We start from the raw sequence: 27,154 nt of genomic DNA on the forward strand, positions 1-27,154 counted from the left end.
AAGTGGAAGATAAATAAAAAAGGAAGAGAGAGAGAGAGACTCACGCGTTAAAGTGTCTCACTTGCCGACCAAAGACCAAATATATGTGACACTTTCATTCACATCAATGAGCAAATGGTGTTTCTACTTATTTTTTGTTTTAGATAATTGCTTCAATGTGCTTTTTTTTTTTGGAAGATTAGGGATAAAATATTATTTCAGTATATACTTGTATCATAAATTTATGAATTTTGTTAGGCAAATAATAATTTTTGTGAACAATGTGAATAATAAACTATAAAATTGGTTTAATAAAGTAAAAACACACTACATTTTTAAATTATCCATCTAAATCTTAATATTAAGATAACTATTCACACACGTACTGAATTGAACATCTGATATATCTATTGTTCACATTATTTAGTATTTTCGTTGTCTACATATCTATATTTTTCCTAAATTTATTATGCATATTTTTAATATACAAAATCATCATATCTTTAATTAATTTTATTTATATATAGTTAAAATTTGAATAAAAATAAATTTTTATTTTTTATCAATTATTTTTAATATCTAAAATAAACTTGTCTAATAAAAGTATACACAAAAATTTATAATATATATATAATTCTTTTAAATTAACAATACTGTTTTACCTTAAAAAATTTAAGAGCTAATAATTCTAACAAAAAGAAATAAAAATTGAGATAATCTCACAAATTATTAAATACTTAGAACATAAAAAGTTCTACATTGTTATCTTTTTTTATCCTTTATATTATTCATGAGGTCATAAGGCCCAACAATATATAATGACATCCAAAACTCAAAATGTATTATCCAATTATTTTATGGACTTACAAGAATATCAAATTTAGACATTTAACTTGGTTTTTCAAAGAAAAAAAAATAATAATTAATAAAAACTTATCATAAAAAATTCTAACAAAAAGTAAGTTAATATAAAGATAAAGAGATAAAGAAACTAATATAGATAATTTTTTCTTTCTACTTAAAACTGTTTTATGTATGTTTTTAAAATAAAAAAAATTTCTATTTTTATTATTATCTCTATAATAATCAATTATTATAACTTTAGGGCGTATTTGTTTCTGGAAATAGAATAAGACAAGACACTGAGAACAAGACATAAAGGATAGAAACACCAAATTTTGTGTTCTTGTATCCTGTTTGGTAATAAACTAGAACAAATTATAAAAGTTTAATTTATTCTCTTTTTTCTTTTCATTCAAACAATTTAAGACGAAAATTATAATAATAAAAAATATAATTATAAAAAATTAACAAGAATAATGAAAAAAATGAAAAATAAGTTGTATCCTTTATTAGTGTACGTGTGTTCTTCCTATTAAGATGGACATAAAATATAGTAATTCAGTGTCTCTAAACACATTGTTTCTGTCCATATCTCTTCTATCAAACACAATTTTATATTTCTGTATCCCTATTTTTATATCCTATCTTATAAACAAATGCAGCCTAGATGTACACACTTTTTATTTCTTTGTGATTTCCAAACTCACCCATTTTTTTGGCTCCATTTTACACTTGTTTATGGAAATATAATATTTTGCTTATTACGTCCCAACAAATGTTAACAAAGTAACAAACTAATTAACACATAAAAACATAATAATTTGATAGATGAGTAATGGTAGTTAGTCACATTTGCCTATCATTTTTTAAAGTATAAATAAATTCTGCGATTCACATAGCAAGGTCCTACCACGAAAGGATGCCACATGCAAAACCTATAATTTGGAACTTAAAAATATGGATACTGGCTCTACCATTTAATAATACAAACACTAATTAAATCAATTAATGAAACTTTCAGTGCGTGTGTTCAGATCAATGAAATAAATAAAAGTGGAAATTTCAATGTGTAATAATATTAATGGGGTCAAAAGAGAAACAGCTCCTCCCGGGACACAAGTAGGGAGTAAATTAAATAGTACATGAACTAAATTAAGATTATTTTCGGAGAACAGAAGCGTCGAAGAATTTGTGTACTAAACTTTCTTTTTTGGGTGCATTGTATTATAAACCTTTAATATACCACTAAAGGTTAGATAGCAGCAATTAGTAGCTAGAAGCTAGTGATTACAGCTTTTCCTATTATTAATTATTACTAATTGTACATTAATTAATTAATATATCTAAAGATATTAAAATATAAGTTTTAATTTTGCAGTACCCTCGGAATATAAAATAAAAAGATTTTTTTTATAAAAAATAGTTGAATTTATTTATAAAACATTTTTATTGTAATCTTAAAAATTCTAAAAATAAGGAGGGTTTATGGTGATGGCGTGATGCATAGCATAGTGCTGAAATCAAGGCAAAAGAAAAGAGATGGGATATTAAGGATAGTCAACACTAAAATTTAATGGTGGCAGAGGCATAAGATGAGGAAAACCACTTAATTATCTTAAGAATAGTCAACACCATTGCTATTGGTTCTTGCGCGTATGGATAACCTCCCTACATTATTTTAGTGCAACCCTAGATTTTACTCCTATCATCATACTTTTTTAGCATCTAAGCGTTTTATAATAAAATTTGTTTAAAGACTTATCTTTAAAAGTTTATTAAAAATGATAGAAAAATCATTTTCAAAAATTTTACACTAATAAAAATTAATTAAAGATTAAAATATTTAATTTATAATCCGTTGGAATCAATTTATTAAGTGTTTACTCATAAAATTATAAAAAAACATTCAACTTCCCTTCTCCTTTTGTTTGATCATTGTAAGTTATTGAAATAGTTTGGAAAAACACACAGAGAGAGTAACGAATCTAAAAGAATTTAACAGTGAGGTCAAATATACATACCACGTTCATTTTTATAATTGTATTATATTTTTATAAAATATGATTAATCTTTGAATTATTTAATAAAAAAATAAAACTAAAATTATAATTTAAAATAATAACATAATTTAAAATTTTATTCGTCTTAATTTTATATTTTATAAAGATTGAATAATTTTTTATTATTAAAATAATTAAATGTCCTTTTTTTATATGTAACTAAATAATTATTTAAATTTTATTTTTTATACGATTAAAAAAGATGGCTCTTTATAATGTTCATAATAGAAAAATTTCTATCAATTAATGTAGTTGTTACTGACAAAACTATATCTAACTTTTAAAATAAAATATCAATGGATAAATAGTTAATGAGAAAGTCTAGAGAACCAACAATTATTTTGTAATGCAAATGTAGTATTAACGTATGATGTACTAATGAATGCAATGGTGTGTGAGAAAAAATACTGAATACATTGAGCTTAAGAAATATTTATTTAAATATGTGAATTTAATGTATGCGAGTGATTGCAAATAATGAGTGAAAGATGTATCGTACTAAAAGAGGTCAATCTAGTATAGAGTGAGAGTGGGTATCGCAGTGATATCAATACTTGTGGAATATAAAAAAGAAAACTGATACTCATACAAAGTTACATTTTTAAGATAAATTATTTTTTTGAATTTTAAGTTAATAAATAAAAAACATTTTGTTGTAATTTTAGAACCGAGAAAAATTGTCTTTCTGACTCTTGAGTCTAATTTTATTCTTGAATTTATTAATGTAGAAGCATATGCAAGAGAACTAAATACCCTCTTAAATCTGAAATGTTGGATAATTTATCATTCAAAAATTTATAAGGACTACATTCTTCAATTTAATGTTGGGTAGTCTATTAATTAAATGAATAATATAAATAATTGCATATTACAAAAAGCAATATAAAACTCTTAATTGAAATAATAGTACTCTAGCAACATTTAAAATATACTAGTATTTTTTCTTTACAACCCTAATTTTTTTCTGATATTTCTACACAAGAAATTTAGTGTACGTAAAATGCCACTTGATACTCTAATCATAGTAATGCTCTAGCAACATGATAAATTTGGTGTAGAATACCACTTGGTATAGTAATGCTCCAATATGTTCAACATCATTAGTCTCAGATTTTCTTATAGTTTCGTTGATAAATTTTAGTTTATTCTTCTTACTCAACGCTCTAATCATAGCATGACTCTAACTACAATAATTTTTAGGTATCAACACGATTGAAATAATCAGTGTACCTGAATTTTTTTTAATGTAAAAAAAATAATGACTTGATTGATCTTGAGTAAGGCTTATTGCTCTTCAAAATTTGAGACTAAATATTCATGAACTGATTGAGGAGATTTGTTAAAGCATGTAGTCTATCTGTATTGTCTGTGTTGTTCTGACTGTTAGAGCCACCAATCGAGGATCTATTCACCATGTCTGTCATTGTTGAGAAATCAATGAATCAGAAGTAATGAGGATTTAGATCTTCTTCCTTCCAACTCGATTTTAGAACATTTATATTCACCAAAAAAATCTTACGAAATAGCCTTTCATAAAATTTTATTGAATGAGTTTAAAAGAAGAGGTAAAAAATTAAAGGGAAAAAATAAAATGTCAAAGAGAAGAATGGGAAAGAAAAAAATGGTGATGATTGAATCTTAATTCATAGCTTCTTCAATTCAATTCACAACTTAATTGCTTTCCATGCTCATTGTACCATAAAAAAATCTCATGCTTTGAGTTATTTCAAATTGTGATATTAAGGATTTTGATAAACTGAAGAAAAAAGATGAAGAATAATGTTGAGAAAGAAAGTAAACTCTTCTTATTTCTAAAAAAATTACAAAATAGTGAAAATTGAACTATTAATTAGATGGTTACACCTTATATACTTCTTCTACAATTAGTTATAGCCACACGTTAAATAACTAACAAGCTAATTAATTTCTATTGATTATGCTGAAATGACTAACTAATCGCAATTAAGCCTACATCTGCTACTAATAAAAAATGCTAAGTGACAATAATAACACTCAAAATGTATTTTATTTTTTAAGGTTAAGTACTGATGGAACTTGAGAAGGGGGTTGAATCAAGTTTGCTCAAAAATAAATTTTCAAGTTCTATTTTCGCGGAAGCTAAAAATGCAGGAGATTTTTTTGTTTTGTCTCATTTGGATAACAGAAACAGAGAAGGGAAGAAGAGAAAGAGGCCAGCATGTATCCTGGTTTGGATTCTAAGTGCCATGAATTCTACGTCCAGTCTCCACCACAACCATGGTAGAATATTCATTATAATCCACTGATTACAATCACCAATACTATTGAATTACAACCTAATTCAACTAGTATCTACTACTAAGCTTTCTTCACCAAAACTCAGTAATCCAAAGTGTTGTCCCAACTTAGAAAGAGAATCTACACAGATTCAAACCCACCAAGTACTAACCCAATTTGGCAAGGGGAACTAATCCTAGTTCAACAACTCAATTACACAGAATTTCAGTGGCTCTTTCATGCACCTTTTGCCTTTTCTCTCATAGCTTTTACACTTACATTTTTAGCCTTTTTCTCAATACAAAAGATGACTCAAGATAGCCATAACAAATAAAATCAGAAATAAAGCACTAGTAGTAGAAAAAGAATTCAGCTCAATAGTAGATATGATACTTTTAAATGTGCTCTCTTTTTCTTGTCTTCAAATGTTGAAGTGATGCTCCTTAGATTATCAGCTTGCTTTTCAATTTGTCTCTTCCATTTCCTTGTCCCAACTACCCGTTGGAGCTGTCTCTGAGAGCATGTAGTCTTTGCTCATCCTGCTCCACTGTCTCTGCTAGTTGAGAAACCATTCCACCATCTCTGCTGTCCTTGGATTTGCTTTCATCCTTGGCATGTTTTACTTTTTTTCCTCTCTCTCTCTCTCTCTCTCTCTCTCTCTCTCTCAGCTGTGGCATGTTATGTTGCTGAAGTAATACTAAGTTGGGGTGAAGCAACTTATAAAATGGGCCTGCAATACTTAGCACACACATTACACCAACTTCGGCTTTCACCCCAAATTATGTTTGTCATCATATATATAAAATCCAAAATCAAACTAAACTCAACAAGTACGATTTTGGTCTTTATGGTATAGGCTAAAAAAAAATTTTATCCTTAACCTTTTTTTGCATACAACATCGTCCCTAAGTTTTAATGTAATTTTAAAATCGTCCTTCGAACCAAAATACTCTTCTCTTCTTCTTTATCACATCATCTCTTATTCTTCTTCATCAAAAGCAAAAACAACACCCAACCCTTCCCCTCCTGCCTAGACTCCCTCTCCTCCACTATCAAAACCCCTTGCAAAAGTAAAAAATGCCAAAGCTTCCCACAATTGAAGTACGTGCTCTTTCCATCGTTTCCACCAGCACCCAAATCACCTTCTCTGTTGCAATCCCTAGCCAAATGACCAACCTCACCACACCTATAGCAACTACCACCGTTACCGCCACCTTTACTGCAGTCCCTCGTCACCATGTGCCAAACTTACCACCGCCTCCACCTCCACTGCAATCCCTCGCCATGTGTCCAAATTCACCGCTGCCACCACCTCCACTGCAATCCCTCACCATGTGTCCGAACTTGCTGTGCTTAAAGTAGCCCCCACCGTTTGCTCCTCTTCGGCCGCCTCCGCCACCTCCACTAATGCAATCCCTAGCTATGTGTCTGAATCCGCCGCAATTATAGCATGCACTGCCGCCGCCACCACCATTGCCAGCACGGTTGCAATCCCTAGCAAGATAACTGAAATCATTACATTGGTAATAAGCTCATCCACCTCTTCCATCAGCACCAGTGCTACGTCTATTATCATTATGCGCCTGGCCCTTCCCTTCCCTTCCCCTCCCCTTGCCCCACTTTTTTCTTAATTAATGTTTGTTTTGACCATGATGATGATTTTCTTGTTTCTCATTAATGATTATAGTTTTAGTGATGAATTGTTGTTTTAATTTTGATATATTTGAAGTTGTTGTTGAAGGTTATTTCTTGGTACAAATAGTGATGGAGTGGTAGTGGGTGGGGTGGTGGTGGTAGTGATGAGAAAAGAAAAAAAGGGTATTTTTGTCATTTAAAAAATTAATCAGTCTAAAAGAGTAATTTTAAAACTACATTAAATCTTAGAAACAATTTTATATGTAAAAAAAAAGTTAGAGACAACAAAAATTTTGGACCTAAACTATAGAAACTAAAATCGTACTTAATCCTATTTTCTACTTTACATAGTATGAATTTAACTAATTAAAGATATTGGTTAAGAGAATGAAAATAAATCATTTTAATTTTTCAATGCATTTATTTAGTTAAATTATATTTTCTATTAAAATGTTTCAACTTGTAGTATCCTTAATAACTGTATATTTATTAGAAAAACCCTTATATTATTTGTTAGACCATGTATTATTATTATTGATCCATCACCTTATAATTTAGTTATTGTTTATGATGAATTATAACTCGACCTTAATTATTATTTATTCTGTGTTTGTAATCGACACGTTCGTTACCGATTTAATGACCATCATTTTCATCTTAATGACCATTATTCTAATTTAATAACCAACGGTCATAACATTAACTCTCTTCATCAATTCTATACCTATAAAAGGTACCAATTTCTATATCTCAACACACAATACAATACATGATAAGTTCTACAAATTCTATATAATGTCTTACATTCTATATTCATAGAATTATCACACACAATACATGATAACTTCTACTTCATGTTTAACATTCTACATCATCATAGAATTATTCTTATACCTCTTAAACACTTACTGACTTGAACGTCGGAGTGTCTTTTACAGTTACCCACCCCCTTGTTCTTTTCTTGCCGACGTATAACTCATCTCGACGAGAAGCTTGAAGACATTATCGGCGGACAAGCTATACATGGCTAATCTCAACAAGAACAATTGGCGCCGTCTACGGGACGAGTAAAATAATTTCTACTCCCCTCAGATCCATAAAACTTGATTTACATTCAAATTTTGTAGCCAATTTTAACAATTTCGTTCAAGATTTTATTTAATACCTCTTATCAAAATATAATCTATCGTAACTTTTTATAAAGTATATACTTTATACATTCGAATTGCTTCACTTTTACATATCATTATATTTCACATCTCATAATCGATCGATGAACTATTCCGAGAATAAACTCGACTTTCAATCAATTTGAGAACAAACTCGGTTTTCAATCAATCCGAGCACAAACTGGCTTGTCAATTTTTCTAATTTTTTCAAAGTTCTCTATTTACACAAGTAAAATTATATATTTTATTCAACATACTTTTACATTTATATTTTGTGTAACTAATATTTACTAATTTATTAGTTATATTCAAATATCAATATATATTCTATACTTTATACTATTAAATTTTATATTACTATTTGTTTAATACAAAAAGTTAAGCAAAAAATAGTTACAAACATGCAAATTTACTATTAATGCAAATATACTATTATGCCAAATGTATCATTCAATGACTGTTATCTTATTGCTTTATTATCAAATTAAAGCGTGTCCTACAAAATAAAATTAAGATATTCACATCTGGCATTTATGGCATTTATATATGTCCTCTTTTTCTATACAATTATCAACTTTCAAGGTACATTTTTCTACTTTGAACTCTTTTATTTTTACAATATATATTATTCAATATATACTGCGACTTTGTATATATTCATTTTCTCAATCTTTCTTATTCATGTCATATGACCTTCGATATAAATTGTAAATATTTAATAACTAATTGCTTTGAGCGAGAAATTCATCAATAAACTATTGTGGGTCGAAAAAATTTCCAAGACAATTAACCATTATATGCTCGGATCATACAATCGATTTCGTCAATGGATATCTATTTCTGAACTTTTCAGTTCACATACAATCAAATGATAAAATTGTTTTTAAGCGAAAAAGTATCCCCCACACAACTATCTTGATTGAATTACTCTTATCACTCAATTATTTTTTGAATAAGTGCCGACATATATAATAACCCGACTAAGCTTGGGAGCTCACCATATCATTATTTACTTTTCTTTTTACCGAGTTATAACTTATTTAATTTTTTAAACTTAGCCTGGATCATATGATCGGCAGAGAAAGTTTGGGGGTTATGATCCGTCTCCTTATAACTCGGTTATTGTTTATGATGAATTATAACTCGGCCTTAATTATCATTCATTCTGTTCTTGTAACCGACACTTTCATTACCGATTTAATGACCATCGATCATTTTCATCTTAATGACCATTATTCTGACTTAATGACCAACGGTCATAACATCAACTCTCTTTATCAACTCTATGTCTATAAAAGACACCAATTTCTATATCTCAACACACAATACAATACATGATAAGTTCTATAAGTTCTATATCATGTCCTACATTCTATATTCATAGAATTATTACACAAACACATGATAATTTCTACTTCATTCATGTTTAACATTCTATAATCATAGAATTATTCTTATACCTCTTAAACATTTACTGACTTGAATATCAGAATGCCTTTTGCAGGTATCCACCCCCTTGTTCTTTTCTTACCAACGTATAACTCATCTCATCGGCGGACGAGTTATACACTACCAATCTCAACAAGAACAATTATTATTACTATTATTACTATTTGGATCTCAACAATAAAAAACAATTTTTAACTGGCAAGTATTTCATCACTTTTAGAAGTTAGTGACGCAAGTGTAAAATGAAAATGGGTAAAAAATAAAAATAATAAAAAAAGGATGAAATGGATCCCATGCATGAAAACGATTTAGGTCGTTTTCTGTGAATTGCAGGCATTGATTATTGTAATTAAGTGTGTCGTTTGTATAATAGGGGTACTGGTTCTGAGGTAGGGTAAGAAGACATTGATATATTGAAAGCAAATTAAAACTAATAAGACACCAATAACAATTGCATGGAAAAGCCAAACTATACGGTGAGTTAACTTAATTATGAGGGGGGTCTGTTTTTTATACACAACAATCTTGCATTGAACTTGATACACCCTCACACGCTCAATCATTATTATATATTAGAGAAATATTTTTGTTGAGTTAAGAAATTAATTAAATTAATTAGTGATGACAAACATTATTTTTAGGCAAAATAAATAATTAAGTGTTGATCATTTATATCTACATATTAACTAATTGTTTATTGTTGCAGGCCAAATGTTAATAGCCCAAATGGAATATAAAGCAAACAGCAAAGATGGTGGGCTGAAAGCAAAATTAAGAGCCCAAGAAAAAGCAAAGAAAGAAGCCAAAGGAACCAACGGGGCCAAGCTAATCAAACCCGATCCAAACCCGTTCCATCAATTCAAAGTTGATCCAAGCTTCTCATACAAGATTGAAGCCTTCATTCCCTCTCACTAGCTTTTACCAAAGCAACGTTCCTCTCCTCTCTAATCAAGTCACATCAAGGCTTCAGAAAAGTAAGAAAGAGAAAGAGAAAAAGCTTCCTCCCTAAGCTAGTAACCAAAGAAGCAAGAGAGAGAAAGTTTAAGCTTGAAGCACAGAAGCTAAAACAGAAAATCCAAACCAAATCAAGCTTAGGTTAAAGGTAATCCATCTCATCTTGCATGCATCAAATCTTCTTCTCTTCTCCCAACTCTCTGCTCTATCCGAAAATGGCATTCAAGAGAAAGTTGCTCTCTGTCCTATTCTGTTTCACATCTACGGTCACAAGTGATACTTAGGGACCAAGTAGTTTTTCAATGGCTAAGATCAAGTTGACCATGAGAAGATTTCTATGGTTACTGCCTTATGGCTTTCGGTCAAGATAAAGAAGTCAGAAGCAAAGTTTCTACTCCAAAGTTTAAGGTGAAAAAGTGAATCTGTGGGTTGGTGAAGCTCAAGGCTCAAGGTGTTGACCTTGGAAGAAGAACCAAGCAACATGCAAGGAGATAAAAGAAGCTGTCTGTTCATTCAGAAAGCAAGGAGAGAAAATTAGAGAGTGAGAACAGTGTTCTGTTAAGAAGTCCATCTACTTGGATAACGCTTTCTATCAAAGAAGTATTCGGCCAATACTGAAGAACTGCATCTGAGGTTTGCGAATCTGGTTTTGCACATAGCTAAGAGGCTGCTGATGAAGTCAATCTCCTTCATGTTTTACTGATTGTAATGTACTTTTCCAAGTTTATCTTTCTGTAATTTCTTGTGAGAAAAGGCATTGTGAGAAAACTCAAGTAAAAGCCATGAGTGGAAAAAGGTTGAATGATACACTTGAGAGAAAAGTCTAGAGTTATTCTTCTGATTTCTTTAGGTTGGTTAAGTGTCTTGTATCTTATACCTGTTTGGTATCCCTTTCTTAGTTGGGTTAGCACTAAGAGTGAATAGTTAGGAGTTAGCATAGCCAATGTCAAGTTAGGTTAGAACTTGAGTGTGAAATTGGTGTATGTAATACTGTTAACTATAGTGAAATTCTTCCATAATTGTGGATGAGACTGGATGTAGGTTGCATAGCACAAGGCAACCGAACCAGGATACATGCTGGTGTTCGCTTTTCTCTTCTCTGCTGAGTTTTGTTTTCTGATATTCATGAGACAAAAATAAATAATCTCATAAATTTCCGCTGCTAAGTTCAAACAGAATCATAATTGTAATTTTATTTAAAATAGTCATAACAGCAACTTAAAAAAGAAGGCATAGATTCAACCCCCCTTCTCTAAGCTTACCACAACCTTCAATTTTATATATCAGATTCTTATACCATATAAGAAAATAAGAAATTAAACAATAGAGTGAACCTAATCGTTAACCGAATCTTAAAATATACTAATAATTTAATAAATAAATATTGTATAGCACTTTAAAGATTACCAAACAATATTTTTATTTTAGACAATAAGTAATAAAAAATACGGTAATAATGTGATTTTTTTAAAATAAGAGTTTAATTTTAAAATACTAACAGTATAAATTATCTAATTAATTATTATTCATACGGTCAATATAAAAAATAATTATTTTTATTGATATATATATAAATAAAATTATTTTATATTAATAGTGCATTAAAATTAAATTTAAAAAATATTTGATTTGAAACATATATAAGACTATATATATATAAAGAAAGAAAAAGTCTAGGGAATCAGTATTTTTATTAAAATTTGGTCAGTATTTAATAATTAAAAGAAAAATGAATAATCTCACACTATTAAAAATATTAATAATGATTAATTAATAATTATAAATTACAAACTTTGCTGATTTCTAACTAACACGTCTTATATATATATATATTGCAATATGTCTAAGGGTAACAGATTATATATGATGGATAATTGGTACAAGTTGCATGCTATGTTAATTACTAGTAGAGCATGTATGTCTCAGAATTTTACCAACCCATGCATGTGATTATTTGCCATGACTTGTACGTCAAAACATAACACATTGCATTTTGGTCCATATTTGTTATCGGATGTGTTCTAGCTTCAAATGCCGAATTACTAAGAATTTTGAACACAAATAAAATATTTTATAATAACAAGTATTCAAAATATTGTCCCATGCATTCAATTCCATACAATTTTATGATTAGAGACCGAATTTTTCTCATATATATACTTGGAAAATCAATTACAGGTAGACACCAACTTCATATAACGACGAAAAAGAAAAGAAGTCGGTAGGGTAGGAGTCAGTCAATTAAATTATATAATTTAAAAGTCTTTCATTGGCATAAACCAATGTCTGTAGGGTCCTGAAAGTGAAATGCATAATTTCTTAGTCTTTTCAATGTCTTCTAAGTTCTAACTACAAGTCTCATCGATATATATAGCTAGGATACATCTAATCTTATTGTGTGCCCTTCATATTCAGATCATCAGATATTTATTTTTAAGTTTTTAGTGTGACAAATGTATCTTTCAAATTAAATATTTTTTTCTTACGTAATTCTATTTTAATTTATTCTGAATTTTGTTAGAAAGTTTCAGCTTGTACGTACTCTCATTCTTATTTTTTTTAAATTTATTTTATATATTAATAATTTTATAATTAAAATATGTTATATATTATTTTGTTATTATAATTAAAATCAATTTTTTTTAAATTAAAGAACAATCTCCTTCTTTTTCTCTCTTTCTTTATCTTTTTTATTCTTCATTCATCTACTCTATTTTTCTTATATATATTATTATTAATAACTAATTATAAATTTGACAATCAAAATATACAATATACATGACATTCTTTAATTATAATTATAATTATAATTAAATTGAAAATAAAATATTAAAATTAAAATATAACTATATTATATTATTAGTTTAATAACTAAAATGTATGACATAATACTCATTAAAATTGAAATAAAATATTTCTCTCCAAAATTAATAAACTCCTTCGGCCATCATCTTATCTATCTCTTTTTTCTTCTCTATTTCTCTATGTCATTTTCACTCTATATAAAACTTATATATTTTATATTACTAATTTGACAATAAAAAAGTATCACAAAATATTCTTTCATTATAATTAAAATAAATTTTTTTTCAAAATTAACAAACTCTCTCTCTCTTCTTTTTTTATATTTTTTTCTTTTCTTTCTCATTCTCTATTTCTCTTTACATTTCTATTCTATCAAAAAATAAAATTAATAAAATAATATTATAGCTATTAATATAAAAAATTTTATACTAATATCTAATTATTATATTTTTATACATATAGATGAAAAAATATTATTTTTAAATAACAAACATTAAAATTAATTATTTGTATTGGTACAATAGATTAATATCTAATTAAATGTAAAAATATATACATTAAATTCTTTCAAATTTTAGAAAATAAATATTAAAATTAACTATTAGTAAAAAATTAAATTCTTTCACATGAACTAAAAAGTTTAATATTTAAATTTTTTAATTTATGGAGATCTTGGTCTTCTTAGTCGACGAAAATTTTGTTAGTGTTGCAAGTATGAGGAGTGTCGAAGTTAGTCCCACATCAAAGAAAGCAAGGAAGAGTGAGGAGTTTATAAGATGAGAGACTCATTAACTTGACACCTTAAGGTTTTGAGTTGAATGTGGTTTTGAGTTGAATGTGGTCGAGAGTTCTCCATGGTTGGCCCAACAGATTTTTGTCCCCTACGATTTTTTTTTGTAAAAATAATTTGATTCTATAAGTTTGTTGTGCTATAATTTATAATATCATAATAAAACCGATAAAATTTTAAAATATTTATATTCCTGCAATGTTATTATAAAAAAAAAACACTGATAAAAATATTATTTTCTGTCCATAACCTAGAAAATTCAGCAAGGGCTTACAAAAAGACTTCTTAAGTTGTTTATCAAAAAGTTTCTCACAGAAACAAAAATTATTCGAAAAAGAAAATATTTGCAATTAATCAAAGATCTTGCTAATTATTCGAAAAGATGAGACGATGATATGCTGGAGTAGTTCTGTGCACCAAAACCCTTTATATAGATGAGAATAAAATACTGCTTTTTAAAAGAAAAAAAATTGTACAAAACTTCTATATTGATAACCTTAGTAAGTTTTTTTAAAGTAAAACTTATATTATCATTATTAGTATCTGTATTTTTATATTTTTATTTAATTTTTTGGTCTCCTTTTCAATTCTCATCCAAGTATCTGCGCAGGTGGCAATAATATTGTTTTTGGTCCTTAATATTTTCGTTCAAAGTGGGATTGCAGTTCCATCAATTGGTTAAAAAACTTTGTGGGATTATCTCTGGAATCTCAAGTATAATAGCCCAAAAGAATTACACACTCAAAAGGGCAAATTCTAGTATTACAATAGCCGAAAGACAAAAAAACCTAAAAAAGCCCAAAAAAGCCCAGATTTGCCTCTATATTTTCCATTTATTATTTTTTTGCCCTCAACACAAATATGTTAAGAAAGATAAACACAATTAATCCGGAGAAGAAAAAGGAGAACAGCTCAACAAAATCACAATTAATAAGTGAAAGTTTTATTTACAGATTGCGGGAAGCAAATTAAAAACTTGATCTATCTCTATTTTCCTATGATCTTATTACTTGCTAAGAACACAAGGCTTATTCTCGTTGCCATTGTTGCAAAAATCAACAGGACACTGAGTGGGATTAACTATTTGTGGTTGTGGCTAGGTTTTCTTTGTTTTGGTGAATCCTTTTTAACCAGTAAATTGCAAGCCCAAGGGTTAATTTAGCATCATTGCTTACCAAACATAACAATTAGCAGGAGCTGAGTTTCAGGTATACCGGGAATACCGATGTTCTAGTTGTTTTAATCGTTGATCTGAATTATAAAAAAAATATATAATATATATTAATTAAAATCAACGTTAAAACAACTGGAACACCGGTATACCTGATAACTTTCCTCTATTATATTATACTTTTATCCCTCAATCTAATTTTTTTAGTTTAGCAATCAAATAATATATTTTTAGCTCATACTTTTAAACATTATTAGTTAACTACCGTCAAAAATAATAAATTTTATTGGTTATCTAACATTCTATTATTATGATATCTTGTGATAAACCCTATGATTAATCACCCTTGATGCTAAATTCATTATTAGTCATGTGAAATAAATTAAGGCAAAAACTTGGTAAATTCTATAGTTTCGGCTAGAAATGTGAAGCATATGCATAAAGCATTTAATAAATGGACTGTTTTGTGGTCATTTTCTGTTCAAAAGGGTTGGAAGAAGTTGCCCTCACTCTTCCCAGACCAACCCAAGTTTGATAGAGAACTTCAAACAGATTCACATTGTAATAGATTGGTTAGACCTAAGAGGTTGTTGATGAAATTGACCCAATTTCTTTCACATAATAAAATGGCCTCTGTTCAGTAGCCCAGAGCAGTCATGGGTTCAATGTGGCCGGAAACCAAAATTTGTTGATGGAGGACTTTTGATTTTATGATTTAATGATTTAAGTGTTATTACAATTTTATATTTTACATATTTAATTTATATTTTTTATTTTATGTAAAATTTCGATTTTATATTGTTATAAATATGTAATTAAATTAAATTTTGTAAAGAAAAGTTTTGTCCTTCAAATAATTCCTACTCAACTTAAGCAAAATTATCTTGAATAGGATACATGTGGTTTAAAATAATAATAATAAATAATTAGAGGCATAACTTAAAGAAAGGGGGTTGTAGATATTTGAAAGAAATATCATATCGGTTGGAGAAGTTTAAGTGAGTGATTAATTTGAGCAATCAATTGGGTTTACCAGCAAGGTATCATTTAATTTAATGTTGGTTGTAAAGTAGTGTGACAGATCATGACATGTTGCCAAATCCCTTTAGAAAGAGCCTCAAACCCATAATTAGATTTGTTTATATATAAGCATTGTTCTTGCCTTTCAAGGCATGAATGAATGAGTCTTACCAATAAGACTCATCATTTCCCTTCTCTCCATCTCTACCTTTTCCTATTGGTTTGGTACAACTCCACCATTGTAAGTAATTAACATAAATGTTCAAGGTTACACTAATACCCTTTTAACCTTTTTCTTAACACCCCATTCCTTAGCTTAAGCAAGGTCAAATATTTCTTTTCTACTCCATTCTGATTTTGACATTAAATCTTGCATTCATAAAATCACTACAAATATTAATAATCAACCATGTTAAGTGTATGTCAAAATCTCTACTAGTATAAAATATACAAATAAAGGTGTATATATATATTTATATACACAAATACATAATGACTAATTCTGATAATTGATTTTAGTGTGCAAACAACATTTTTCACTAGTCATACATACTGAATTAGCAGAATTTTTCAACCTCATAATTCTTAACAACTTAGTTGAAAAAGAAGCTATTCTTTATGGTCCTCACATAACTAACCAAAAAGACAAAGGTGGTTCCAACAGCAAATGTTTATAGTACGTTTATGCATTTTACAGCACTGAAATAAAGGCAATTTTCCAAGAATCTAATACTGCCATGAGTAAAATAAAAGTCTGATACACTTCAACTTTTACTTGAGAGTGTGTGTAGTGTATATATATTATATAGAGCATATGATATATGTAAGGTGAAATGAGCAGATCAATAGAGAGATTTAGAGAGAGCAAATGGGGAAATAACAAATTTAAAAGTTTCTTACTCAACTCAGAATTTTTGCTACAAATGAACTGCAAAAAGAATTCCCACAACAGGGATATTTAAAAAGAGAGAAGAAAAAATGAAAAGAATGCCAAAAGAAAAAAAAGACAACGGAGACACCAACTCCTAATATAACCTTAAGGGACCTACCAATTACTAGACCTAAAGCCCTACCCTTTTGACTTCCATAACCCCTCTTTTCTTCTTAAGTCCTCATTACAATCTTACCCTAACTGCTAAAATATGATCATCATAATCTATTGTTCCTATTCCCCCATTCCAACCCTGTACAAAAACCAATTAAAAGAAATGAAATATCAATAAGAAATAGCATATGACCATGACTCTCTAAGAGGAAGGTAATGTAAAGAGAAACAATCTCTCCAATTAGGATCACTTCCCCTGCCCTCAAATGTACTCCAGGGTAAGGCTGCTGTTAGTGTTTGGAATGAGTTCTGGTGAGGCATCTGCATGATGATTTGCAAAACCGGATTTTTCAATGCCCTTGCATCTCATTTCAAGGACCTTCTTGTGGGAATTGGAGTGCAAGGATGGGCAGAAAGTTGGACTGGCGGCTGGCCGGTACTCGGGGAAAAGCCGGCCGGACTTGTAGCGAACGCCGCATGCATTGCAGAGTGTTTTTGGCCCCATTGGCCCTGCCCTCCACTGAGGTGTCTTGGTGATCTCACAATGCATGCATTTCCTAACTGGCTGTGAAGCATTCTGGTTTGAATCATCAGCTTGGCCTAGTGATGGAGGCGTCACCTTGATTTTCTTCTTCTTCTTGGGCTCCCCGGAAACTTGCTTCGGCATCTTCATAACTGGTTGAGACTCGGCAACATTCTCGGAATCCGAGTAAGCCTTGGTGGCCGAGATGACATTTGGCTGCATGTTTTCCCCAACAAAGGATGAGGCAGGGGAGATGAGCTGCATGGCTGGACGAGGATTGAATGTCGCCGGGCGTGGACGCTTGCTGCGTGCACGCCCACACGGCACAGGAATGTAAACCTCCGGGCTGCGAGGCGGCACCTTGCTGCCCGAGCATGAGCTGCTGCTCTCCAGGACAGAAACCGGGCTGGATGTTTGGAATTGGTTGTGAGCAGAGTCATCCTTGGTGGTGCAGGATGGCTGCTCCACCTTCTTCATGGTGAGGCTCCCACCCGAGAAAGAGTCCTCCACAAAATTGGACAGCCATTCCAATTGGACAATGTCCTCGTACTGAAACAAATTCACAAACACATTGATCAAAACCATATCCAATCACATAACATATTTATTTTTAATTCTAATACATTCACAATTGACAATTTAACTAATGCGTAATCAACTAAGTATGGAGCACTTTAGTTGTTTTTATTTCTTTTTTAATTTTTCAATAGTAATAAGCTCTCTGTTAAGCTCTTTCTTTAAAGAAAAAAAAAAAGAAGAAAAACCAAGTATGGAATCAAATCATAGGCCTAGGCCATACCAAAAAAGAAATGTCACATGCTAAGCTATTCAAATTGAATTTGAAGAATATGAATTTGTGCTTATGTACCAAAAAAGCATAATCATCAAGCATGGGTTGCTAGTTGCTACAACTAGCCAGAGCAACTCAGCAACCACTCTCTTCCAATCTTTATTATTTATTTATTGTGATTATTATTCGTCACATCACGTGATCGCCACATGCTAAATCACGTGATACTCAATAATGATGACCCAAATAATTTAGACAAAGCAACCGCAACGGAGGGTAGAAACGATGTGACATGCCACATGTCACCGACAAAACCAAGTGTCCGTTTAAAATGTCAAAAATGTCCTCCTCTGATAATATTTAAAATTTTTTAAATTAGTAGCGATAATAATTTTTAAATTTTAAAAACTTCATCTATGGACCAGCTTTAACGAAATAAACAAAAACTATTTTGTTCCCATCACAACAATATTTGGAAGTACCTGTTTCAGTGTCACCAAATTCCAATTTAATTCAAAAACTTACATAAAACCAAAACACGAAACAAAATAAAAAATTGAACTACTCAAACGAAGATATTAAACCGGGAGCGTTTGATATAATTACATGCCAGGTCATGGAATTCATGTTAAAAGCGACAATTTTATTTTATTTTATTTTTTAATTTAAAATAAAAGAAATATTCAAACGCAGATAAAACTACGTCGTTTAGGGCAACTCACCGGAACTGAAAGCTCCGCCGAGAGGTCTGAGGCGCTGTTGCGGGAAAACACCGAGTCGGAGCCGGGGAACGAGTCGGTCTCCGGAGGCCATATACTGGCGAGCGAGTTGCAGTTCCCGGCGGCTGCGGCGGCGGGAAATGTGGCGGCTCCGGCACCGTCGACGTCTTCGACGGGGAAGTCGAGGAGGTCGTCGATGTGATCGAAGAAGTTGCCGCAGTCTAGCTCGTCCATGAAGTTTGGTCCAACCATTTTCTCTGCAACGGAGAGATTTTTTTCCTGAGAAAATTTGAGAGAAAAAGAAAAGGAAAAGGAAAATCGGGTGAGAACTGAGAAAACGAGTAAGAGTATATTGTTATTATAGAAGCAATTGTTGAATGGTGAAGCTTATTAATGGGGGCGCATGTTAGCAATTTGCTGTGACTGTGAATCATTTATTGCATTATTTCGAGAATCAAATAAATAATTTTCCTTGTTTAGGAAAATCATTGTTGAAAAGAGACAGAAGGAGAAATAAAAAAAGTTTATAAAGAGAAAGCGGGTTTAATATTTTTATCATTTTTAATTATATATTTTTCCTTTTGTTTGCGAAATGAGAAAAGCCGAAATTGAAGATTTTGCAGCATCTGGATATGAATACAACTTTGAAAAGTTTCAAGTTTGAGGGTGGCGCACGTTAGTGGCAGCTGGTCCCAAAAGTAATAATAACCCACACCAGCTTCAATTTGGTTCCATTTTATCCCAAAAATCACTTTTATTTTATATAATTTTCTTGAGGATAATGAACTCCATTTTCTGCCTCCACAATTATCGAGCATGAAGTAGAATTAAACCTCAAAATTCAAAAAGGGAAAACAAAAGTGTAGGTTTAAGAAAACCACCCATTCCAATTGTTTGATGAAATGCATGGGTTAAGGTTAAAAATGAAAAGTGTGTGAATGGGGAGAATAATAATAAGGCATAGAGCCAAACCTGAAGCTACAAAAGGAAACTCCTTTGCTTGTGTATGTTAGCTCAAACTGAAAGGTGTGTGAGTGAGGAGGAGGAGAGAGGTAGTTTTAGTCTTAGTTGTAGAAAGAGAAGAGAATGAGAGAGGGAGGAGAGAAGGAGGGGTTTTTGAAAGAAGAGAGAGGAGAATGAAGGAGGCTTAAAAGGGAACAAATGAAGGAAGGGGGGGTTATGAAGGCACAACACAAGACAAGACAAGAGAAAAGAAGAGAAAGAGGGTGGAGGAGCACTGGTAGGTGAGGCTCCTCCTTCATTGCTAGCTGTCTTTTACTATCCCTTCACTGTCTTGATGTTGAAGTCTTCTCTCTCTCTCTCTCTTCATATTACCCTCTTTGGCCCCACTTCTCTCTATTTCCTCCATTCACGGATATTCAATTCTTCCCATTCACTTGTCTTAACATTATAACTATTATTATTAACAAAGAGTTAATTAATTTGGATTAATCAATTAATTAGTTGATTAGTTATAGAAGGTTCAAATTTTGTACCACACTTGTTATATGTAATGTATTGATCGACGATAAATATTATTAATTATTACTACGTTAATATATAACACTCATCCTATTTCTATATTCAAATTTTTTAGGCAAGTTTAGCATTACAAAGCCAACAAAAAAAATAGGGGCTGGCTTTTTACTTTTTCATTGTTTGTGAGAGTGCAACCACTGATTTGAGTTTGAGTTTGAACTTTGAAGATTATTATTGGTAGGGATAAAAACAAGGTAAAAAAAAAAGCTTTGCATAAATAGGAAGAAGAAATCTGTGCCCACATTGGATGTGTCAGGCCTTTAACCGCCGTTGTTTCAGACACACTGTTTCTTTCTTTCTTTTTCATTAACCTCAAAAACATAGTACTACTATTACTATAATTATACAGTAACTGCATTTTTTTCATTTTCATAATTAATTATTGTCTTATTTACCACTGCATAGGGAGCAGTAATCGTAAAATGTCCAAAAAAGTCAGAATTTCTGACTTCGCTTGAAGCGCGTGACATACACGCAAAGTGTGCTACTTAGGGTCCAGAATTCGATGATTCCTCTGTCCACTATTCTACTCTACGTGGTAATTTTGGATAGGGTATTTTATTAATTAAATATTTACGCGCTTGCCACCCCAAAATTATAATAATAATATTAAATATTTACGTGTGTTAGCCAAAGTTTACGCGCTCGCCAGTGTTATCTTTGATTTTGCAAATTACAGCTTTCGTTTTTCTTTAAATTATTGACTTTTCCGAATTATGGAAAAACCCTTTCTTTTACTATGTTACGAAATTGAAGGTAGTGACAATTATGAAAATTAGTCACCGTACAAATTTGAATGCAAAAGAGAAAATTCAATCAAGAATTTTGGATATATGTCCAAATTAAAAATTCCGTGTTTTCAGCCATATACGCCCAAAAAAGAGTTCTAGATACTCTTTTCTGTCATTTTATATCAATTTGAATACTTCGGCAGTTTCTCTTTTCAGCACCCTGGTTTTCTATTTTCGAAACACTCATTTTTCTATTATCAAATGCTTATTTTGGTTACATTATATTGGATTTTTAAAAGATAATTAATTAAATTATATGTTTATACTTAAGAAATTACAAAAATTGAAATAATTTTAAAAAATATATAAATATAAATATAGAATTTAATTATTTGCTATAAAAAATCTCATTGTATTTGTTATGGCACATTTTTTAGTGTCATTTCTATGTTACACCTCGTGCGTGCAATTCTTAATTATGAATATTGTGGTTTTTAAAATCAAAATTTATATCATATAAGAATTAAGACAATTTTATTTATATAGAATATATATATGGGAAAAGAAGATAATATATATTCTTACGAAAAAAGATAAATGCCATACAAATGTGATTAATTAGTTCAACGGGTCTCATTTTTTCAGTCACCGTATATTTACTTCTAAGATAATATAATAGGCAAATTGTTTCAAACTTATCTTCATAGCTTTGACTACAAATTTAAGAGCTTTAATTGCAAAATGTATAATTCCAATAAATGCTGCTGTATATTTGTGTAATGATACAAATATTGAAATATATTTTAATTGGTTCTAGATAATTTGGCATGTTCAGCTTCAACGCGTGAAGTTATATTTTCAGGAATATATTTTTTAGGCATATTATATGTATAATTGTTGGATGTGTTGTAAAACTTGTTTGTCGAATATTAAGAAAACTTAATAATTATTTTTTAGATTTTAAGGAATAAAATAAAGACCTGTTTAATGTAATATATATTTCTATTTTAGTCATGCTTCTCTAAATTCTTGGTATTACCCATAATAAGGAGGTATAAATATTGTGACAATTTTACTATTTATTTTTTACTCTTTAAAAAATTATTTTAACAATTTTGGTTCTAGCAATATATTGATAATAAGTACAATATTAAACATGACATCCTAAATGAGTCAAACACATTTTTATTATTAGTTCCATGCATGAAGGACTCAATTGGTTCTCAAATCTCAACCCGGCTTTCTTATTATTATATAGCTAAATTTTATTCAACTATTTAACATAATCTCCACGCTACAAGAAAAATATTGAATAGCGTCGAATTTATCAAAAAATTTTATTAATAATATATTTATCGTCGAAATTATTGACGAAATTTTTTTTACTGTTAATTACTGTCAACAAATTTTACTAATAACTTTTATTGTCGAATTTATCTGATAGTAAATCTGACGATAATATATTATTAATTAACACTAATTAACTCACAAAACAATTAACTCAGATGGTAACAAACTTGAAAAAATTGACAACAATAAACAATAAGTCAATAAAATGTTTAATCTCCTTAATTAATAATAAATCAGACAATTAACTAATTAACTCATAAAATCTAGAGGGTATGTTAATATTTAACCATCAAATGATAAGAATAATATAACTACCAAACCTTATTTCACTAAGAGAGAACAGCTATATAAATCAAATGCTATCATAATATCCTATTATAAACCATGTCTAAAGTTAAAATACTAAAATCTCAAGCTACAAAGACAATACTAATAACTAAGTTCAATATTTTAAGAAATAAACAAGGACTGCAAATTAGAGGGATAAATTAAAAGTTGTTACTAATAACTCGATCACCAATATTACATTGATTGTGCTCGTCGTGTGCCATACCTTGGTTGTCCACTTTGTGGTGGAATAGCCTGTCCACTGTCACTACCACACTAATTTCTGCATCTTATTGGAAGCCACCATTCCTATGGCTTGTTTCATCGTTCTAACTCAACTTACACAATCTCTAAGTCAGATTTCGATATACAACAACTACAACACAATAAAAAACAAAAAATATAAATAATAAATGCAAAAATTACATTTCAAGAATAATAACTAAAGATAAAAATTCTAGTAGATCAGGACATGTTTTCATTACAATTACCACCCCCAATTTTCATAACATAGTAATTTTATTTATGCCTAAAATTTAAAATTATTGAATTTATTCGGTTCAAATAACACAAGAATCCCAGCACATATACGTACTCCATAGCAAATAAGTAAAATGCACATTAATAACATGATAGCAAATAGGTATTGATTGCACATAATAACCTAACAAAGAAGAATATGAAGAAAGCAATATAAATTTTTAAGTATTCAGCTCAATTGACGCATTTTAACAAACAGGTAAATGGCGAAATTGTGACCAAAACAATCTCACTCGTTTTGTTCTGTAATTCTTACAAGTCTCATTATGCTAAGTACATTTTAGAATTACATAAAATTAACTTGTATTTTTCAAACATTCAATACATCAACAATGTTTTTAATGCAAACTCAAGTAATAAACCGTTAATAATGTAGAAATTAAACAATCACTTTCATTTTTTATGATATCAGAACAATAAACAGAAATATATAATAAACAACATTTTAAACATAGAATCATCAAAACATAATTAAAAAAATTCCTAAATCAAAACAGAATTAAAAAATTCTAAATCTAAACTAATATATGAACTAAATCAGAAAAAAATAGGAAAAAAGAGGAGGACAACATGCCTGGAGGCAGGAAATAGGCAGCTCTGATGAAGTGGTAATGGCGGTGACCAACCGACAAGGTTGCATTATTAGGATTTTTTAAAATAAATTAAAAAAATAATAGGAAGAAGGAGGAGGTCAACATAGCTGGAGGAAGGTAGGAGGCAGTTCTGGCGACACAAGGAGGAGCGGCGAAAGCGGTATAACAGTGGTGGCGGCAACAATGGCGAGAGCGACGAAAACGGCAGCAATAGAGCGATCAACACGACTCAAAGAGTCCACACAGTCTTTGAACATTGTTGGTGGTGGCCGAAAATGAGGAAGGAGAGGGTTCGCGGTTTGAATTTAGGGCAAGATTATCTTCGAATTTACCGGCGGATAAATTTGACAGTACTGCTTTGCAAATGATTAAAATGCAGCATTGCACTAATTCGGATAACCCTGGTGGATTTATTTGTCAGTAAATCCGACATTAATGATCGCGCCATTCTTTTTCTTTTTTTTTTCAATTATTACTGGCGAATTTACTGTCAAAAAATCGAATCCGATGGTAATCTTTTTTATCGGACGAATTTATTACCAAATTTGTCGATAAATTCGCTGCTAATGTCTGATGCTAAATTTTTTGTTTTTTTTTTATAGTGTCAATTCAACCCATTTAAATTTACTAGCAAAATTTGAAAGTTTTAATTTATAACTCGTCCTATTCAATGATTGATTTTTCTTTCGTCTGAAGTGGAATAGGTATATATTAGTTTTAAGAGAAACTAAGTTGTGTCAGTGTACCTACAAAGATATTATGATACTAAAGTAAATAAAAATAAAAGATAGATATAATGTTATTTAAGGTAAATAGATATAATGTTATTTAAAGTAAATAGCATATTTTTCTTTTTTTTTTTTTGTAGTGTTTTGAATTCGAATATACTATACTTTGGTTATTAAGTTGACCTGTTACTGTAGAGATATTGGAGATATCAACCTAATTTTATGGTAATCAAATGTTATTTGAGTTTATACTAAAATATCCGTTAAAAAAATACATATATTTAATTTAACACATTTTATTTATATAATTTCGATTTATAAATAATGTAGGTTCGAGACATTAATAATATATAAAAAGTAAGATATAAAAATATATGAATAATTTATGACACCCAATCAAAATAAGTATATTGAATTATATGGTCACATGCAACCTACCTAAAGATTGAACTTATGTCCTAAAAATAGTTAGAACCAAACCCACTTGATGATAGATAATTTTTAATCTCCAATCAAAGCTTAGCTTATGCTTATTTGGCCTGACACTACACAGTGTTCTTGAAATCCCAAGCTCATCATAGTCAATTAAAAATTCATAATGAAATCTCATCCCTATAAAATGTGTTAGCTAGCTAGTTAAGTCAACCAATGAAGATAACAAGCCATAATAATAATTAGTATTAAAAATAAATAAATAAAACTTGTTACTTTTAATCTGCGTAAGAATTATTTTTACATGTAAAAATTTTGCATTTGATTTTTTAGTATAAAAAAGGCAAAAGAAAATAAAAGTTAAAAAATAAGAAAAGAAAAATAAAGGTTAACAAAAGTGACTGCATAACTGAATTGTGTGTTTGGTTTGGGCCAAATAGAAATGATGGGTTCACAGACACTCACATTCAATCTTCAACTTTAATTTCAACTCTATCTTTGACGTATTATTTTATTTTTATTTTTGGCCCTTAACTACCTTCAGTTACACTCTTTGAATCAATCCCTTAAAAAATACTCACCCTTTAAAAAAAAAAATGTTAATAAAAAAGGGGAAGTAGAACTGATCAAGGGGACACTGTGTGTGTGGTAGTGCAGTGGTGCTGTTTCCATATTCATCCTTTAATTTCTTTAACTAACTTGAGTTGCACTCTATGAATCTCTTTCTTCTAAAAGACTTCTATTTCAACTGAAGAAAAAAAATAAGGGAAAATAATTATTGGTTCAAAACCCAATTTAGATTTTCAGAGTCAAGAGTTAGGCTTATTAGCAATCAATATAATCAATCATCCCTAAACTAATAATAATATAGCAGCCCTTAATGTTTGTTGAAAAAACAACTTTGATATATATGTATTTTATAAATTTTGGTAAAGTTAAATGAGTGCAATCTAAGGTATTAATCTAAAAATATATAAAATAAATATCAGTCCGATTACACTAACACCATAACAGTGCACCTTACCCCACCTTGCTTTTGGAATTGACAATTTTGACATAACAATTTTGTTTCTTATTAACTGTTGGTTATGATGATTTGAGAATGATAAAGAAACAAATCAAAATTATTAACATACTCTTTAATAATTTTTAAATTATTAAATTGTGATTTTATCAAAATTTTGTTAACAATTATTTTTATATTTTATTATTAATTTTTTATATCAATATATATTATTTTGACATTAAATAAAAAATCTTGGTAAGATTATTTTTCGATATCAATATATATTAATTGTTATATATATTAATAGTGGTAAGATTTTTTTATTTAATGTTAAAATAATATATATTTGTATCAAAAAATTAATAGCAAAATATAAAAATAATTATTAACAAAAATAATTTTTTTTTGATAAAAATACAATTTAATTAATAAAAATTAATTTATAAAAGAATATTTTTGTAAAAAAAAAAAATTAAAAACTAAAATACAACTATTGTACACTTTTGACTTCACATTGTAAAATATGATTCATGTTATATATATGTTTAATTATTTATTTGAAGTTTATCCTTTCCCTTCTTTCTCTTATTAAAATATCGAGTAGTTTTTGGTAATAAAAAATGGAATTAATTATTAAACCACGGAAAGGTTAATCTATTTTTCTTTAGGAAAAAAAAAATAGAATACATGTGATGAAGGT

The 27,154-nt window shown here is 29.6% G+C and overlaps 2 protein-coding genes across 2 annotated transcripts; both read right to left on the bottom strand.

Annotated features, from left to right (window-relative positions):
- Positions 1 to 6,110: 6,110 nt before the first annotated feature.
- Positions 6,111 to 7,798, bottom strand: LOC110275787 (cold shock protein 1-like). Its single transcript, XM_052254441.1, has 3 exons — positions 7,716 to 7,798; positions 6,391 to 6,632; positions 6,111 to 6,352 (listed from the first exon to the last, which is right to left on the bottom strand). The coding sequence occupies exons 1-3, from the start codon at positions 7,796 to 7,798 to the stop codon at positions 6,111 to 6,113; spliced, it is 567 nt and encodes a 188-aa protein (XP_052110401.1).
- A 9,210-nt stretch (positions 7,799 to 17,008) lies between these two features.
- LOC107467930 (GATA transcription factor 8) lies at positions 17,009 to 20,477 on the bottom strand. The gene is made up of 3 exons (XM_016087156.3): positions 20,181 to 20,477; positions 19,212 to 19,487; positions 17,009 to 18,248 (listed from the first exon to the last, which is right to left on the bottom strand). The coding sequence occupies exons 2-3, from the start codon at positions 19,458 to 19,460 to the stop codon at positions 17,439 to 17,441; spliced, it is 1,059 nt and encodes a 352-aa protein (XP_015942642.1). The 5' UTR covers positions 19,461 to 19,487; positions 20,181 to 20,477; the 3' UTR covers positions 17,009 to 17,438.
- Between the last annotated feature and the right edge of the window lie 6,677 nt (positions 20,478 to 27,154).

The sequence above is a fragment of the Arachis duranensis genome, chromosome 9 (genome assembly GCF_000817695.3).
Source record: "Arachis duranensis cultivar V14167 chromosome 9, aradu.V14167.gnm2.J7QH, whole genome shotgun sequence".
NCBI classification, from domain to species: Eukaryota; Viridiplantae; Streptophyta; class Magnoliopsida; order Fabales; family Fabaceae; genus Arachis; species Arachis duranensis.

What these genes read in the sequence shown, in the direction of transcription:
- LOC110275787 (XM_052254441.1), bottom strand. Translation starts at nt 7,798, where the DNA reads ATGTATAGCTTGTCCGCCGATAATGTCTTCAAGCTTCTCGTCGAGATG. An exon ending in AGAAAAGAACAAGGGGGTGG is followed by an intron (nt 6,633 to 7,715) that starts GTAACTGTAAAA and finishes TTATCTTGCTAG; the next exon opens with GGATTGCAACCGTGCTGGCA. An exon ending in CAGTGGAGGTGGAGGCGGTG is followed by an intron (nt 6,353 to 6,390) that starts GTAAGTTTGGCA and finishes ACTGCAGTAAAG; the next exon opens with GTGGCGGTAACGGTGGTAGT.
- LOC107467930 (XM_016087156.3), bottom strand. Translation starts at nt 19,460, where the DNA reads ATGGTTGGACCAAACTTCATGGACGAGCTAGACTGCGGCAACTTCTTC. An exon ending in CGGCGGAGCTTTCAGTTCCG is followed by an intron (nt 18,249 to 19,211) that starts GTGAGTTGCCCT and finishes AATTTGTTTCAG; the next exon opens with TACGAGGACATTGTCCAATT.